This window comes from Podarcis raffonei, chromosome 12 (assembly GCF_027172205.1).
Source record: "Podarcis raffonei isolate rPodRaf1 chromosome 12, rPodRaf1.pri, whole genome shotgun sequence".
NCBI classification, from domain to species: Eukaryota; Metazoa; Chordata; class Lepidosauria; order Squamata; family Lacertidae; genus Podarcis; species Podarcis raffonei.
The window spans coordinates 10,941,405-10,954,846 of NC_070613.1; the positions used below are offsets into that span (position 1 = coordinate 10,941,405).

General features: G+C 43.6%; 1 protein-coding gene across 3 annotated transcripts in view; it reads right to left on the reverse strand.

Moving 5' to 3' along the window:
- The window catches only part of PRKAG2 (protein kinase AMP-activated non-catalytic subunit gamma 2), a 202,118-nt gene that overhangs the window by 145,039 nt on the left and 43,637 nt on the right, over window positions 1-13,442 (reverse strand). Inside the window, exon 1 of one of the 3 annotated variants that reach the window (XM_053359548.1) lies at window positions 8,097-8,387. The exons of the other annotated variants lie outside the window; for them this stretch is intronic. Coding sequence (XP_053215523.1) covers window positions 8,097-8,135 — 39 coding nt within the window. The 5' untranslated portion in view covers window positions 8,136-8,387. Of the gene's footprint in view, window positions 1-8,096; window positions 8,388-13,442 lie in introns of those variants that run through there. 3 annotated transcript variants of the gene reach the window in all.

Below are 13,442 nucleotides of genomic sequence, written 5' to 3' on the forward strand. Positions count from 1 at the left end.
TTCACTTCCACCTGGAGCTGGATTGGGTGGCTCATGTGGACCAATCAGACTGCTGCATTCTGGATCCTATTGTTCTAGGACCAATCAGACTTCTGCATTCTGAATCCTATTCAACTTAGTACATAACATGCACTATAGTCAAAATGTGAACTGTCCACATTTTTGGCAGATAAGCAAGTGGGGTGAGCGAGAGAAACACAGGTACTTGATGGATGTTCAGCCACAGTGATGACTTCTACCCATTCTCACGACAACTAATGTGATGTAATTTACTATACGGTAAAAAACCAGCATACTCCATTAAATACAACAAATACTAATATGGATAAAATAAAGTAAAATAAATGGTAAATAAAAGAAATTGAAGACTTAGGAATTTAAAAGAGAAACAGAAAGTCTATGTAGACCCAATAGGGTCAATTTTTCTGAGAAAATGTCTGAGATTTTTCTTTTTTTCACCCTTCCACTTTGCAAAATTTCCCCAGGATATTCTCCATCCTTTTTTCAGTGTGTGTGAGATGGCTGCCATCCCCCACTTTCCCTCCAATGCTGTGGAAAGATGGTAGATCTGGGGCAAGGTGGGAGATACAAAATGGTGGCCAGAGTTGATGTTGCTGCCACTTGCCGTGGCAGGGGCAGCAGTAACAACAAAAACTCCAAACTTAGGAAAACGAAAAATAGCTGTGCTGTTCTCACAGTTAATGGTGAACCCCACCCCAGGAAACAATTAGAGAATTTCCATTCCCCTTGGAGAAATTTGGTGAATTGATGTGTCGTCCTTCGCACCTGTACTCATCCCTTTTCTCCACCCACAATTATGGTGGGAAAACTCACGAGTCCACGAAGAGCTCTCATATTTCCAGATCTATATTCTTTGTGCATCTCAGCATGTTGGGGGGGGGGGGGAATGCTACGCTGCTTCAATTCTAGAGTCTGTCCATGATTAGTGTCAAGCTTTGTTAAGATGGAGGCAGATGAAACTGAATTTAAAAAGACAAAACTGTGAATACATTTTTTTTGTACCAGACTGTTCTGGAGACACAACATGTTCTTATCAAAACATCTTTCATGTAATGCAGCTAAAATGAGATGTTCGGGAGTTGGCGGAAGTAAATTTGAGAGATTATTCCTTGCATTATTATTTTTTTTAAAAAATCAAGTATGTGTCAAGAGTAAGTCTCTGGAGAACAGCAGGCAGAACATGGCAGGTCACAACTTGCATTGCATTTTTTTCATTTTCAGCCCAAACCAGAAGCCCAAACCCTTTGATGGTCTACAAACAAAATCTATGGGCATTGCCAATACTCTTGCCTCAAACAATGGAACTTCAAATCTAGGCCTTTGGTGCCCCCTCCTCTCACAGTTAACAGCCTGTTTTATTCTAAAATTATAATGACTGCCTGTGCTGGAACAGATTAAGGTTTCTCCGCTACTAACAGCCTGTTTCCAACCAGATGCTCCTGGTAAAACTGCAAGTGGAACAAGATGGAGGAAGCCAAGTCCACTCTCCCGGCTTGGCTCCAGCATCTGAGGGTGAGGGTTAGTTTAGATTTCAAAGCAAACAACCTCCCCTTCCGGAATGTCTTTCTAATCTAATCTAGCTCCCCAAGGAACAAATGACTGGGAACAATTTATTGGAACATGGACCTACTTAATAGATTATGGAAACAACACTACTGTACACATACCACCTCTAATTACACAATACAAAGTACAGGCGGACATTCTAGGATAAGCATGCTAGGATAGCTCAGTTGGTTAGAGTGTGGGGCTGATAAGGCCAAGGTTGCAGGTTTGATCCCCGCAAGGGACAGCTGCATATTCCAGCACCCTTCTAATCCTGCTCAGTTTTATCTCTGATAATTTTGTTGTTTTTTACAATCATACCTCGGGTTGTGAATGTGATCTGTGCGGGTGGCACGTTCGCAACCCACAGCGTTCTCAGCCTGAAGTGCCGTGTCTGCACACGTGTGTGATGCAATTCGGCGCTTCTGCGCATGAATGTGATGTCATTTTGTGCTTCTGCGCATGCGCGAGCGCCAAAACCCAGAAGTAACCCGTTCTGGTACTTTTGGGTTCCGCGCGGTCTGCAACCCGCAGCGTTCGTAACCCAAGGTATGACTGTATCTTGCTTCCATTCAGGGATTTTATTAAATGTATTTTTATTACCTTTATGCAAACCACTTTCAAAATTTTATCTTGTGGTCAAAAATGGAAGCAAGAAGAACTACTGACCAAAGAAGAATGGAGGATGAAATTGATGGACTATGCAGAATTAGATAAATTAACAGGAAGAATTCGAAATCTGCGGGACCTGAGATTCACAAAAGACTGAAGTAAATTTACGGACTATGTGAAAGGTAATTGTGATGATCAGATTAGGTTTGTATGTTTGCAAGAAGTTTTGTGAGGTGAATTATTTGAATTATTGCAAAAATGGATAAAGGGGAGGATGGCTAGTTAAGACAATTAAAGGCAATATGAATTTAAGAAATGCAGAAGAAGTGATAAGAATGGTGGATCATCAGAGGTGCTGATGGAAGTCCAAAAACTGTATAAGATGTGAAGTTTTGTGGTATGTGGTATGTATTATACTTTATATGTTAAAATTAATAAAAATATTGTGGGCAATTCCCGCTGAATTTACATAGGTCTGTGGCCTAATGCCCACTTCCTAGGACTAGGCCCATAAACTCAACAGGACTTACTCCGAGTAAACATACACAAGGCTACACTCTTCCAGTCTTGCAAGGCTGAGCTCCTTGCAGGGGACCTACTCTTTGACAGGCATGCTTTGCTAAAGGTCAGATGCAAATCCTTGAAGATGAGAAACGGCAAACAAGAGTATAAGCAACGAAGTCAGCTGTTCCGTTTTACTGTGTGCCTTGGCATTCTTAAGAGGAGTCCTGCAGGATCAGGTCAGCATCTTGTTCTTACAGTGGCCATCCAGATTCACATGGGAAGCCTACGGGCAGGACATGAGAGCAACAGGATCCTCTTAGGTATTTTTAAACATACAGTGGTACCTTGGTTTACGAACTTAATCCGTTCCGGAAGTCCGTTCTTAAACCAAAACATTCTTAAACCAAGGCGTGCTTTCTCATAGCAGCGGGGAACTCAATTTACAAACGGAACACACTCAACAGGAAGCAAAACGTGTTCTTATTCCAAGGCAAAGTTCACATACCAAAACACCTACTTCCGGGTTTGCAGTGTTCTTAATCCAAGTTGTTCATAAACTAAGCTGTTCTTAAATCAAGGCATCACTCTATTATAAAGGGCTCTGACCAAACACAAATGAACATACAATGTGCTGAAAGGGCCTGATGTGGCTCAATTTCAGAAGTTAAGCAGGTCTGAGCCTGGCCAATATATAAATGGAAGATCACCTGGGAATGTCCTGCATGCTCCTCTTGATGATATCTGGCAGAATAGCAGAAAATTTTAAAAGCTGCTTAGCTCCACATGTTGCTTTGAAATGGCACGCTGGCCTTCAAAGTCAACAGACCAAAGCAATGAAGAACACCAGGGAAAAGCAAGTCCCTTTTTGACTCCACACAGGACGTGAGACAAAATGTACCATTTTCTCCCACCCCTCCCCACCGCCCCAAGGTTATAACACAACATTGTTGTTAAGCCTACGACATTCCAGTGTTTTATACGATATCCTACCATTCCACCACCACAAACAACCTTATTTATTATTGTTTTGTGTGTGGTAAAACACAACTGCAGCGCCAGACTGCTCAGCAGGGCCAGGAAAAACCCTGTTAAGGCTTTTACATTGCTTGTATGCCGTTAAATCTGAGACTTCTGCTTTGCAAATTCTGCCTACCCTATCATTCTGGATCAGGCATAGGCGAACTCGGCCCTCCAGATGTTTTAGGACTACAACTCCCATCATCCCTAGCGAACAGGACCAGTGGTCAGGGATGAGGGGAGTTGTAGTCCCAAAACATCTGGAGGGCTGGATTTGCCTGGTCTGGATTCTCCAAGGTGAGGGAATAGTGTTGGGATTTACTTCTCAAAACTGCTTGACTATCATTTTCTATTCCTGCATGGGGGGGAGCTTTAATTACCAATTTTAATTACCAATTTCCCTAAATGTGCCCCCAGATTTCACTAATTTTAATACGAGTTAATTTTAACATAAGTGCACGTTCCAATCTTTCACAGAAGGTGTTTGAAATCTCGAGTATTTTACACGGAGTACTCTAACCACAGTAAATATTTAAGATGCTAGCCCTGTATGAGAAGGTCTTCCAAAACCCTTCATATAATTTAAGTGATTAGAAAAATGAGGATATAGAAGAATTGTATATTTTAATATTTTGTTCCAATAATATTATTAATCATTCTCCAGTATATTCTTGCTATGCTATGGCATTCTCAGCAAATACATTGAAGATACCTGGTTTTGTTTCTGACATTTTCTACATTATCTGAATAGTTCTCATTTATTCTCTTTATTGCAATGGGTGTTATGAACCATCTTGTATATAACTCTTCCACATGACAGTTCTCTGCCATGCTCAGAGAGAATTTATGGTCTTTGTTGCAAAGACTTTCCATTGTCTCCATAGAAATGTCACCCCCCCCCCTTATATATTATTCCCATTTTAGCATAATTTTATTCTGCTCCAGCTCTGCTTCATACTTCACAATAGTTTATAACATTTTGATTAGGGCTGGACGACATCAGCTTTTCAGCATCATGGTGTATCGCCAGCCCAACATTGCGGTTTGGTGATATAACGCCAATACAGCTTGTTTCTCCCTCTGCGTAGTATGAGGGCAGAGTGGGATGTTGGTTTCACTCAGCGATATATCGCTAGTGAAACCACCGCCTCTCCTAGCAGCGCCCACTGGAGAAAGGAACTTTTGACTGAGTGAAATCAACATCGCGGTCTGCTCCTCATACCAGTCCTTGGCGATATATCAATATATTCCCCAGGCCTAATATTGATGTTGTCGTTTTTATTTGCTGTTGTTTGCGGAACACAGAATGTGTATCGGGCAAAACCCAATTAAAATCTTCTCCAGAAAACATACACAATTTCCTCGCACCCCCCCCCTTTAACATTATTTCAGTGTTTGTTTCAAGAAAGGAAATACGAGAGGAAATCGATAACTAAAACGTTCTCCCACCACCACAGGAAGAGAAACTGACACTGGTCCATTCGAGAAAGGCTACTCAAAAGGCAAATCAGAGACTGTTCTTCACTTTCCCCACTACTTAGATCAACAGGAGGTCATACACAGGGGTAGAACAGGTGAAAAGTGGTTTTCAATTAGCGTTAGAAAATATCTTGGCTGAATGCAAGTTATTTCTGAGTGGACGTTACAGAAGGATCTCACTCACAGGGAAAGGTACTAACAGATATTATAGCTGTATGCTGCTTGGACCATAAAGAAGGCTGATCACCGAAGAATTGATGCTTTAGAATTATGGTGCTGGAGGAGACTCTTGAGAGTCCCATGGACTGCAAGAAGATCAAACCTATCCATTCTTAAGGAAATCAGTCCAGAGTGCTCACTGGAAGGACCGATCCTGAAGCTGAGGCTCCAATACTTTGGCCACCTCATGAGAAGAGAAGACTCCCTGGAAAAGACCCTGATGTTGGGAAAGATGGAGGGCACAAGGAGAAGGGGATGACAGCGAATGAGATGGTTGGACAGCGTTCTCGAAGCTACGGACATGAGTTTGACCAAAGTGCGGGAGACAGTGGAAGACAGGAGTGCCTGGCGTGCTCTGGTCCATGGGGTCATGAAGAGTCAGACACGACTAAACAACTAAACAACAACAACATGCTGCTTCAGCCAGTCTTTTGGCTAATATCCTATATCATTTTAAATTTGTGGGAGAGGGGGTTATTGCTTTGTTTTGTGCTTGTTCTTGTTTTTATTATGCATTTTGTGTTTTTGTCTTGTATTTGTATGCTGTGAACCACCTTGAGATCTATGGATGAAGGATGGTGTGTATAAAGGATGGATGGGTACATAAATTTAATGCGTAATAATAATAATAATAATAATAATAATAGCTCAAATGCTGCATGGAACCTGCATTTTAATTCCTCTTCCTACTAACGGAAGAAATAACAATGCCCTATTTGCACTGGGGCCATTTCCAGACCGTCACTGCTTTTGGGTGGGACTCAATCACATACTCACATTGCACCCTTAAAGTGGATTTGGAGGTCTCGCGCAACAAACTCACTTCCCTCAAATATCAAACATTTTTTGCAATAAGGAAAGAGATGGGGAAATGTGCTAGAAAATGCAGGATAATACTTGCCTGGTGCAATGCCATCTAAAAACCAAATCATAATGAATAATCATTAAATAACCAATGCTGACTAATCGTCCTGCAATCAAATCAGATCAGAAAGAATGCTCAAAAAATAGCAGGTGTAACCAAACATCCCTGCAAACCACTCAGGGTCATCTGGAAGTGACGTTAAGTGTAGAAGCAACCCACAGGCTGAAGGCAAAGTGAAGATGGGCCTTGCTTTGCCCACCTGCCGGAGGTAGAACAGCTGCCTTGATTCTGCCAACCACCTTTGTCCAGTCCACAGGTCCTATTTGCCAGGGCCTAATGGCCGGGCAAGGGACACAGGTGGCGCTGTGGGTTAAACCACAGAGCCTAGGGCTTGCCGATCAGAAGGTCGGCGGTTCGAATCCCCACGATGCGGTGAGCTCCCGTTGCTCAGTCCCTGCTCCTGCCAACCTAGCAGTTCGAAAGCAAGTCAAAGTGCAAGTGGGAAGGTAAACGGCGTTTCCGTGTGCTGCTCTGGTTTGCCAGAAGCGGCTTAGTCATGCTGGCCACATGACCCGGAAGCTGTACGCTGTCTCCCTTGGCCAGTAATGCGAGATGAGTGCCACAACCCCAGAGTCGTCCGTGACTGGACCTAATGGTCAGGGGTCCCTTTACCTTTAATGGCGGGGCACAGGGAGATCAACTGCTCCCCTGAACTTCCACAGCTGCCCTGACTCTGCCAACCATTTCAGACAGCAAGCATAGCTTCCATCTTAGCCGCCAGGTGAGGAAGGAAGGGAAGAGAGGGTGGCCACCTGGCATCACCCACCTGCCAGAACTTCAGCAATTGCCTTGAGTCATGGCAAAAAGGAAGCAACACACATCAAGTGCCCGTGGCTTCTGCACAAAAACTGTGCTAAAATGCTTTAATTTAAGGAAGAAATCACCTCCAGCAAACAATTTGACAAGCTGATTATGTAATACATGGGGGGACAAATCAAACCTTTGATTTGTCCAATGCCTTCTGATTAGCTGTAGGTACAGGGCAGCTCAAAGGAAGCCCATTTTCACACAGAACACATTGTATCAATGAGTTCTTTGAAACCGTGGGCAATGTGTTTGGCTTTGCTGCTGCAACATAAGCTTCTGTTCGCAAGATTTGAGTGCTTTGAGATTTACGTGCCTGTGGTTTAAAGGCCTGACACAAACTGAAAGTTGCCCGAACTGTGAATCTTTATAAAAGCCAACATTTTTGTTAGATCTCAAACTGGAAATATATATATATTATTATTATTATTATTATTTTTAAGCACCATCAACAGCAATGTTTGCAACTAATAAGCCAAGATACATGCATGCATGCATTCGTGTGTGTGTATTAGGAAGCTGAGATTGCTTCTACCAGACAAGCAGAAGACAGATACTGCAGGGTACAGAGAACAGATGGTTAAACATACATTCAGCAAATTCTCACCCACACCCCTTGCACTCCACTGAATATCTCCCTGGAATATCTAATCTTTCTCCGCAAATTGCGAAGGAGAAAAAAGTTGTGGTTGAAAAACACCCTGGAAGGAGAACATTACAACCTTTCATTTTGTTGTAATCAGGGGGAAAGCGTCACCGTGTCAGTTTATACAGGCAGAACAGGCAAAACACATCCACTCAGTAAAATACACAAGGACTATTTCTATTCAGCTAAACAAATTTCTCTCCCCTTTCTCCCAGCCTTGGTCTTGCACTGATAGACACAGTTTCCCTTTAACAGGCACGGTTTATCTGCTTCTTCTACAGCCTCAGGAAAAACACAGATGACTCACGCAAATCCATTACTTACAGCTCTGTAGAATCCTGCACCTTGGGTTGAAATATCCATAGAAATGCACTTAAGAAGAACAAATATTCCCAGGGAAAAGGAAGCAAAATTGAAATGTTTCAGGTCCAGCGAGCGATGCGGCCGCAACAGATGGGGACCAGTGCCTGGGTGTGCTGTCAATTCCCAGAGCAAAGCAACCAGAGAGATCTCAGGGAACACAAGGTAACCCAGGAGAACACAGACAACAGTTTCATCTGATGCTCAAAGGCTGCAAGCCAGGCACGCTTCAGACAATTCAGATTTGATTACGAGAACCCTCCAGCCTACCCTATTAACTTTGAAAAGATGCGTTAAAGAGAAACGTACTTTGGAAAAAGCACTCAATTGTCCAAAGCCGGGGGAGGGGGTGGCGTCTACAAACACGTAAGGTAAGTGGGAGGTTTGGAATAAAATGTGTTATCTTGTTAGCAGACAAGACATCCATGCAGTGGTGGCAGATTGTAGCTCTGGAGTTTGGGAAGAGCCATGTGTCTATTCCGGTCTCAGTCAGAAGCCTGTTTATATACATTCAAAAACCCCGTTGTTCATGGATAATACAAAAGACAGATGTGCTGATCATAATGTACCTACTATTAAATTAACTGCTGCTATTCTTATAGGCCAGGGGACATGGGTGGAGCTGTGGTCTAAACCGCAGAGCCTAGGGCTTGCGGATCAGAAGGTTGGCGGTTCGAAACCCTGCGACGGGGTGAGCTCCCGTTGCTTGGTCCCAGCTCCTGCCAACCTAGCAGTTCGAAAGCACGTCAAAGTGCAAGTAGATAAATAGGTACTGCTCCGGTGGGAAGGTAAACGGCGTTTCCGTGCGTTGCTCTGGTTCGCCAGAAGCTGCTTAGTCATGCTGGCCACATGACCCAGAAAGCTGTCTGCGGACAAACGCCAGCTCCCTCGGCCTGTAAAGTGAGATGAGCGCTGCAACCCCAGAGTTGTCTGCGACTGGACATAACAGTGAGGGGTCCCTTTACCTTTATTCTTATAGGCCAGCTCGTAGCAGTCATGATTCGGCAGCAAAATGAAAAAACAATAGCAATATGGAGAAGATAAAATGCAGTACAGTGGTACCTCAGGTTACAAACACCTCAGATTACAAACACTTTGGGTTACAGACTCTGCTAACCAGGAAGTACTACCTTGGGTTAAGAACTTTACCTCGGGATGAGAACAGAAATTGCGTAGCGGCAGCAGCAGGAGGCCCCATTAGCTAAAGCGGTACCTCAGGTTAAGAACGGTTTCAGGTTAAGAACGGACCTCTGGAACGAATTAAGTTCGTAACCAGAGGCACCACTGTATTCCCCGCCATCCCTGGCAATTCCTTTGTCCCCCACCAGTCCTGGCCCTGCTCCCTGGCGACATCCGGACAGCACCCATGGAGGAAAGGTCTCAGTCAATGGGTGGCCTCTACAGGAACACTATTGATTATGTTGATCCCACAAGAGCAGGCTGCTAAAATTGGGGGTAATTAAAGGAAGGGCTTGGAAGGTCCTGCTGCTATCATCACATTCCTGGAGGTGGAATGAAAACTCCTTATGCAATAAGAGGAGCCTGGAAGATGAAGGCAGCTCTTTGGGACTCTCTATATGGCCCCTGGACCATCCTCCAGACTAGGCCGCTTCCCAGGCATAACAACTTTTGCTCCCCTGACTGGAGGATGGAGAGAGAGAGGGAGAGCAGTGTGTGCATTTAGAAAACTGACTTTTGTGTGGCTTCACCAAATGTTATGCTCTTAGGTTGTGAAGGTTTTGTGGAAGAGCACTGCCCCTGATTTTGAACCGCATGGAATTTCAACATATGCAGAGACAGGCAGCTTTGAAAACAGCCACAGCATCACCAACGATCTGTGGACTCCCCTCAAGGAAGCCGCGACATTTGCCTGTTCTGGTGACACATCAACCAGTTCCTCTCTTCTTCATTTAGCCTCCTCCCATCCGCCTGATCTAGTTAAATTAAATGTCTAAGCTTTCCCCTATAGCTGGCATAACACAAGCAGTGAAAGATTTATCTAAGCTAGCTACCCATTTCCCCCCCATTCATTCGTTCAGTTTCTACCATGTAAATGTTAGCAACAGCTTAGAAGCAGAAGGGACTGTTCCACCGACAGGAACATTTCCACCATGTTCAATAAAGGTTTTTTTTTTCAGATGAGAAGATAAAATTAAAATTAAAATCCGATACAGCCGCCTACTTCTGCATTTTGACCTAACTCCAAATTGAATTAGGCCTAGAATGGAAGGCACTTAGCAAACGCTGCTGTCAATCTAATTACACCAAATGGAATTTAAATTGCCCTCAACATTTTGTTGTACCTTGCTTCGATCACAAACAATTTTGCATCCTTTTGGCCAGCCCTTTGCTAGGGGTTGGGAGAGCACACATTCTTAGTTGATTTTTTTAAATGGAATTTGTTTGAAGTATAGTAGCTTTGAACATGACTATGCCCTTGTACATCCACCTTAAATAATCAAGTGGGTATCATAAATCTGTAAAAGCTGAACGCCAAGAAACACATGCAACGGAGGCAACAGGCACCAACCCGAATGCTTGAATGAACAACGAGTGAAGAAGATGGCAGCCCAAATGTTTTTGTAAAGGCCAATAACTTCTTAGAAAAGCACCCTGTAAGGCCCAATTGATGCTCTGGGAGATCAGGGCAATGCAGTGGTCCACAGGATCAGTACTTTTTTTGCAGCCGGAGTGGGCCAGAGCACAGCACCTCTCAGGTGGGTGCCATTGAGGGCTGGCACTCCCCCTGCCTGCTTCTTGCCATTACGTACTTCTGAGAAGCCTAAAATGAACATTTCAAGTCAAAACAGAAGCTGGCCAGTATGTGTGAGTCCACACTTATTTTAGGTCTATGACTCCACCTAGCTCCTAGCCACAACTGGTCAAGCTATGGGGCAGGGCCAATTCACATTTCCTTTTCTTCAATCCGTCTCCTGTGTAGTGGCGGCTGCTTCAAGCTTCCCAGGCAGTCTTCTACCATTGCAAGTGTGCGTGTTTGAGTGAAGGCCCTTCTGAGCTGCCCTAGCCATCTGCCTGAATCTAACAGAACGAGGGAAGCGGCGACTTACTGTAACAACTTCATGGTGAGATCCTGCACCTATTTTTCTTGAAGAAAAGCACTGCATAGCATTGAAGCTTTAGACCAGTGATGGCCAAACTTGGCCCTCCAGCTGTTTTGGAGTGACTACAACTCCCATCATCCCTAGCTAACAGGACCAGTGGTCAGGGATGATGGGAATTGTAGTCCCAAAACAGCTGGAGGGCCCAGTTTGGCCATCGCTGCTTCAGACTGAGCTAGAATCCCAAGAAGAGGGGAAACACTGTACAACCAAGATAACCAAAGGGAGCATGGGGTGAGGAGACTAAAAGGCAAACAAAGATTGTCAGGATCGGGTAGACCACTGTGTAAGCCAGTAAACAGGAAGGAAGGTTACTCTCTATTGAAGACTAAAAAGGGAGGACACACCTTTTGGATTCAGGGAGGATATGGCAGGAAGTTTTTGAAATCAGCAGAATGGCTACAATTCAAGAGGAGCTACAAAGAGATATGCAACAAGGAGTGGAACGTTCGTGGCACCACCTGCCATTACATTTCAGCAGATCAGCTTCTCGACTTTGCAGATATACCGTATTTTTCACTCTATAGGACGCACCTTTTCCCCTCCAAAAATTAAGGGGAAATGTGTGTGCGTCCTATGGAGCGAATGCAGGCTCCTTGGCTTCAGCGATAGCAACGCGAAGCCTCTGAAGCGCAGAGGGAGCGCTCCCTCTGCGCTCCGGAGGCTTCGCTTTGCTTTTGCTGAAGCTGGGAGAGCAACATTCTCCCGGCTTCAGCAAAAGGAACCTGAAGCCTCCAGAGCTGCACAGCGCCCCTTCAGCGAAGCAGGAGGAAAAATGGAAGGGGCTCCGCTTCTCCTGCCGCTCCGCTGAAGGGGCACTGAGCAGAGAGGAGATTTTTTTTTCTTGTTCTCCCCCTCGAAAACAAGGTGCGTCCTATGTTCGGTATCTTCCAGCTGGATTGAGCTTTCTGCTGTGGTAGCACCCAAGTGAAAGACTGGCGCCTCTTCCTCAAGATTTAGAGTCCCACAGTCCTTAGCGTCCTCAAAAGTAAACAATTTACATCAAAGGAAATCCCAGGGACTTGTCCTGAACTTGTTACCTAGTGAACAAGCTTAGGCCTTGGCTGAACATGTCTACAGGTACTTTATCATCTGCTCTGGAGCCATGTCAGATTTAGCCATCCAGAGGGAGAACCTAAGAACTGGAGGGGAAAGACAACCAGGGATCTGCCGTCCGGTGTTTTACAACCTATCATTACAGGGCTTTAACATGGCCTCCAGCCACTGAAGAAGCTTAGAATTACATAATCAAAACCCTGCACATTACTTTGTGATTTTTGGCGGATTCCTAATAAAGGTATTGCTTTAACTATCCTTGTACTGATGTCTGAAATACATTTCCCCACACATTTCCCCATCCCTGGGGAATTCCCACATCTACAAATGTTTCGTGAAAGTCTGATTTTGTCATCGTTGTTGTTATTGTTGCTACACAGAATCATATGTGCACGGGAGACACAGAGACACGGCGCCAGCAACTTCCACACGTTGGTAATTAGCACCCTTATTAGTGTTTTCATTTCCCAACAGCATTTATTAGTGCGATGATCCAGTGTCCCAAGGACACAGCTATCCTAGCCCTAGACGTACCAAGAGAAAACAATAGCATGCTATTGTAACAAACATTGAGCCCAAGACAAATAAGTAGAACATCAGAGATGATAATATTGAAAGTAGACTCAGAGTCTACTGGACCAGAGGCAGGGTGGATAAAAATCAATGGGATTTTTTTAAAAAAACAAATCAGATTTTTGTTAAAATTTAAATCAGATTTTAAAAATAAAATGCTTTTGGAGGAAAAAACTTTCTAAAGATAGTTTTCTATTTAAGTTACATTTTAGTCCAAAGGTTATTCATCAGAAAATTAGGATTTGTTTAAGTTTTTCATGTGTGCTAAAACTCAGTCTAAGGTTTTTGGTATTTTTAAACATTTAACCACATCAGTTAACAAAGATGGATACATATGCTACAATGTATCTAAGCTTTTTTTTAATCGTTTAACCACATTAGTTAAAAAACATGGATACATATTGTATAATGTTACTGTTTTAGTTAAATAAATTGTTTAAATTGTTATTAAGGAAATTATTATGTTTCGCCTTCCAATAAAGGACAGCAGCAAAGTTGTCCAAATATAAACAGTTAACTTATTGAACCTCACAATAATTTCACCATTTTTTTTATTAGTCTA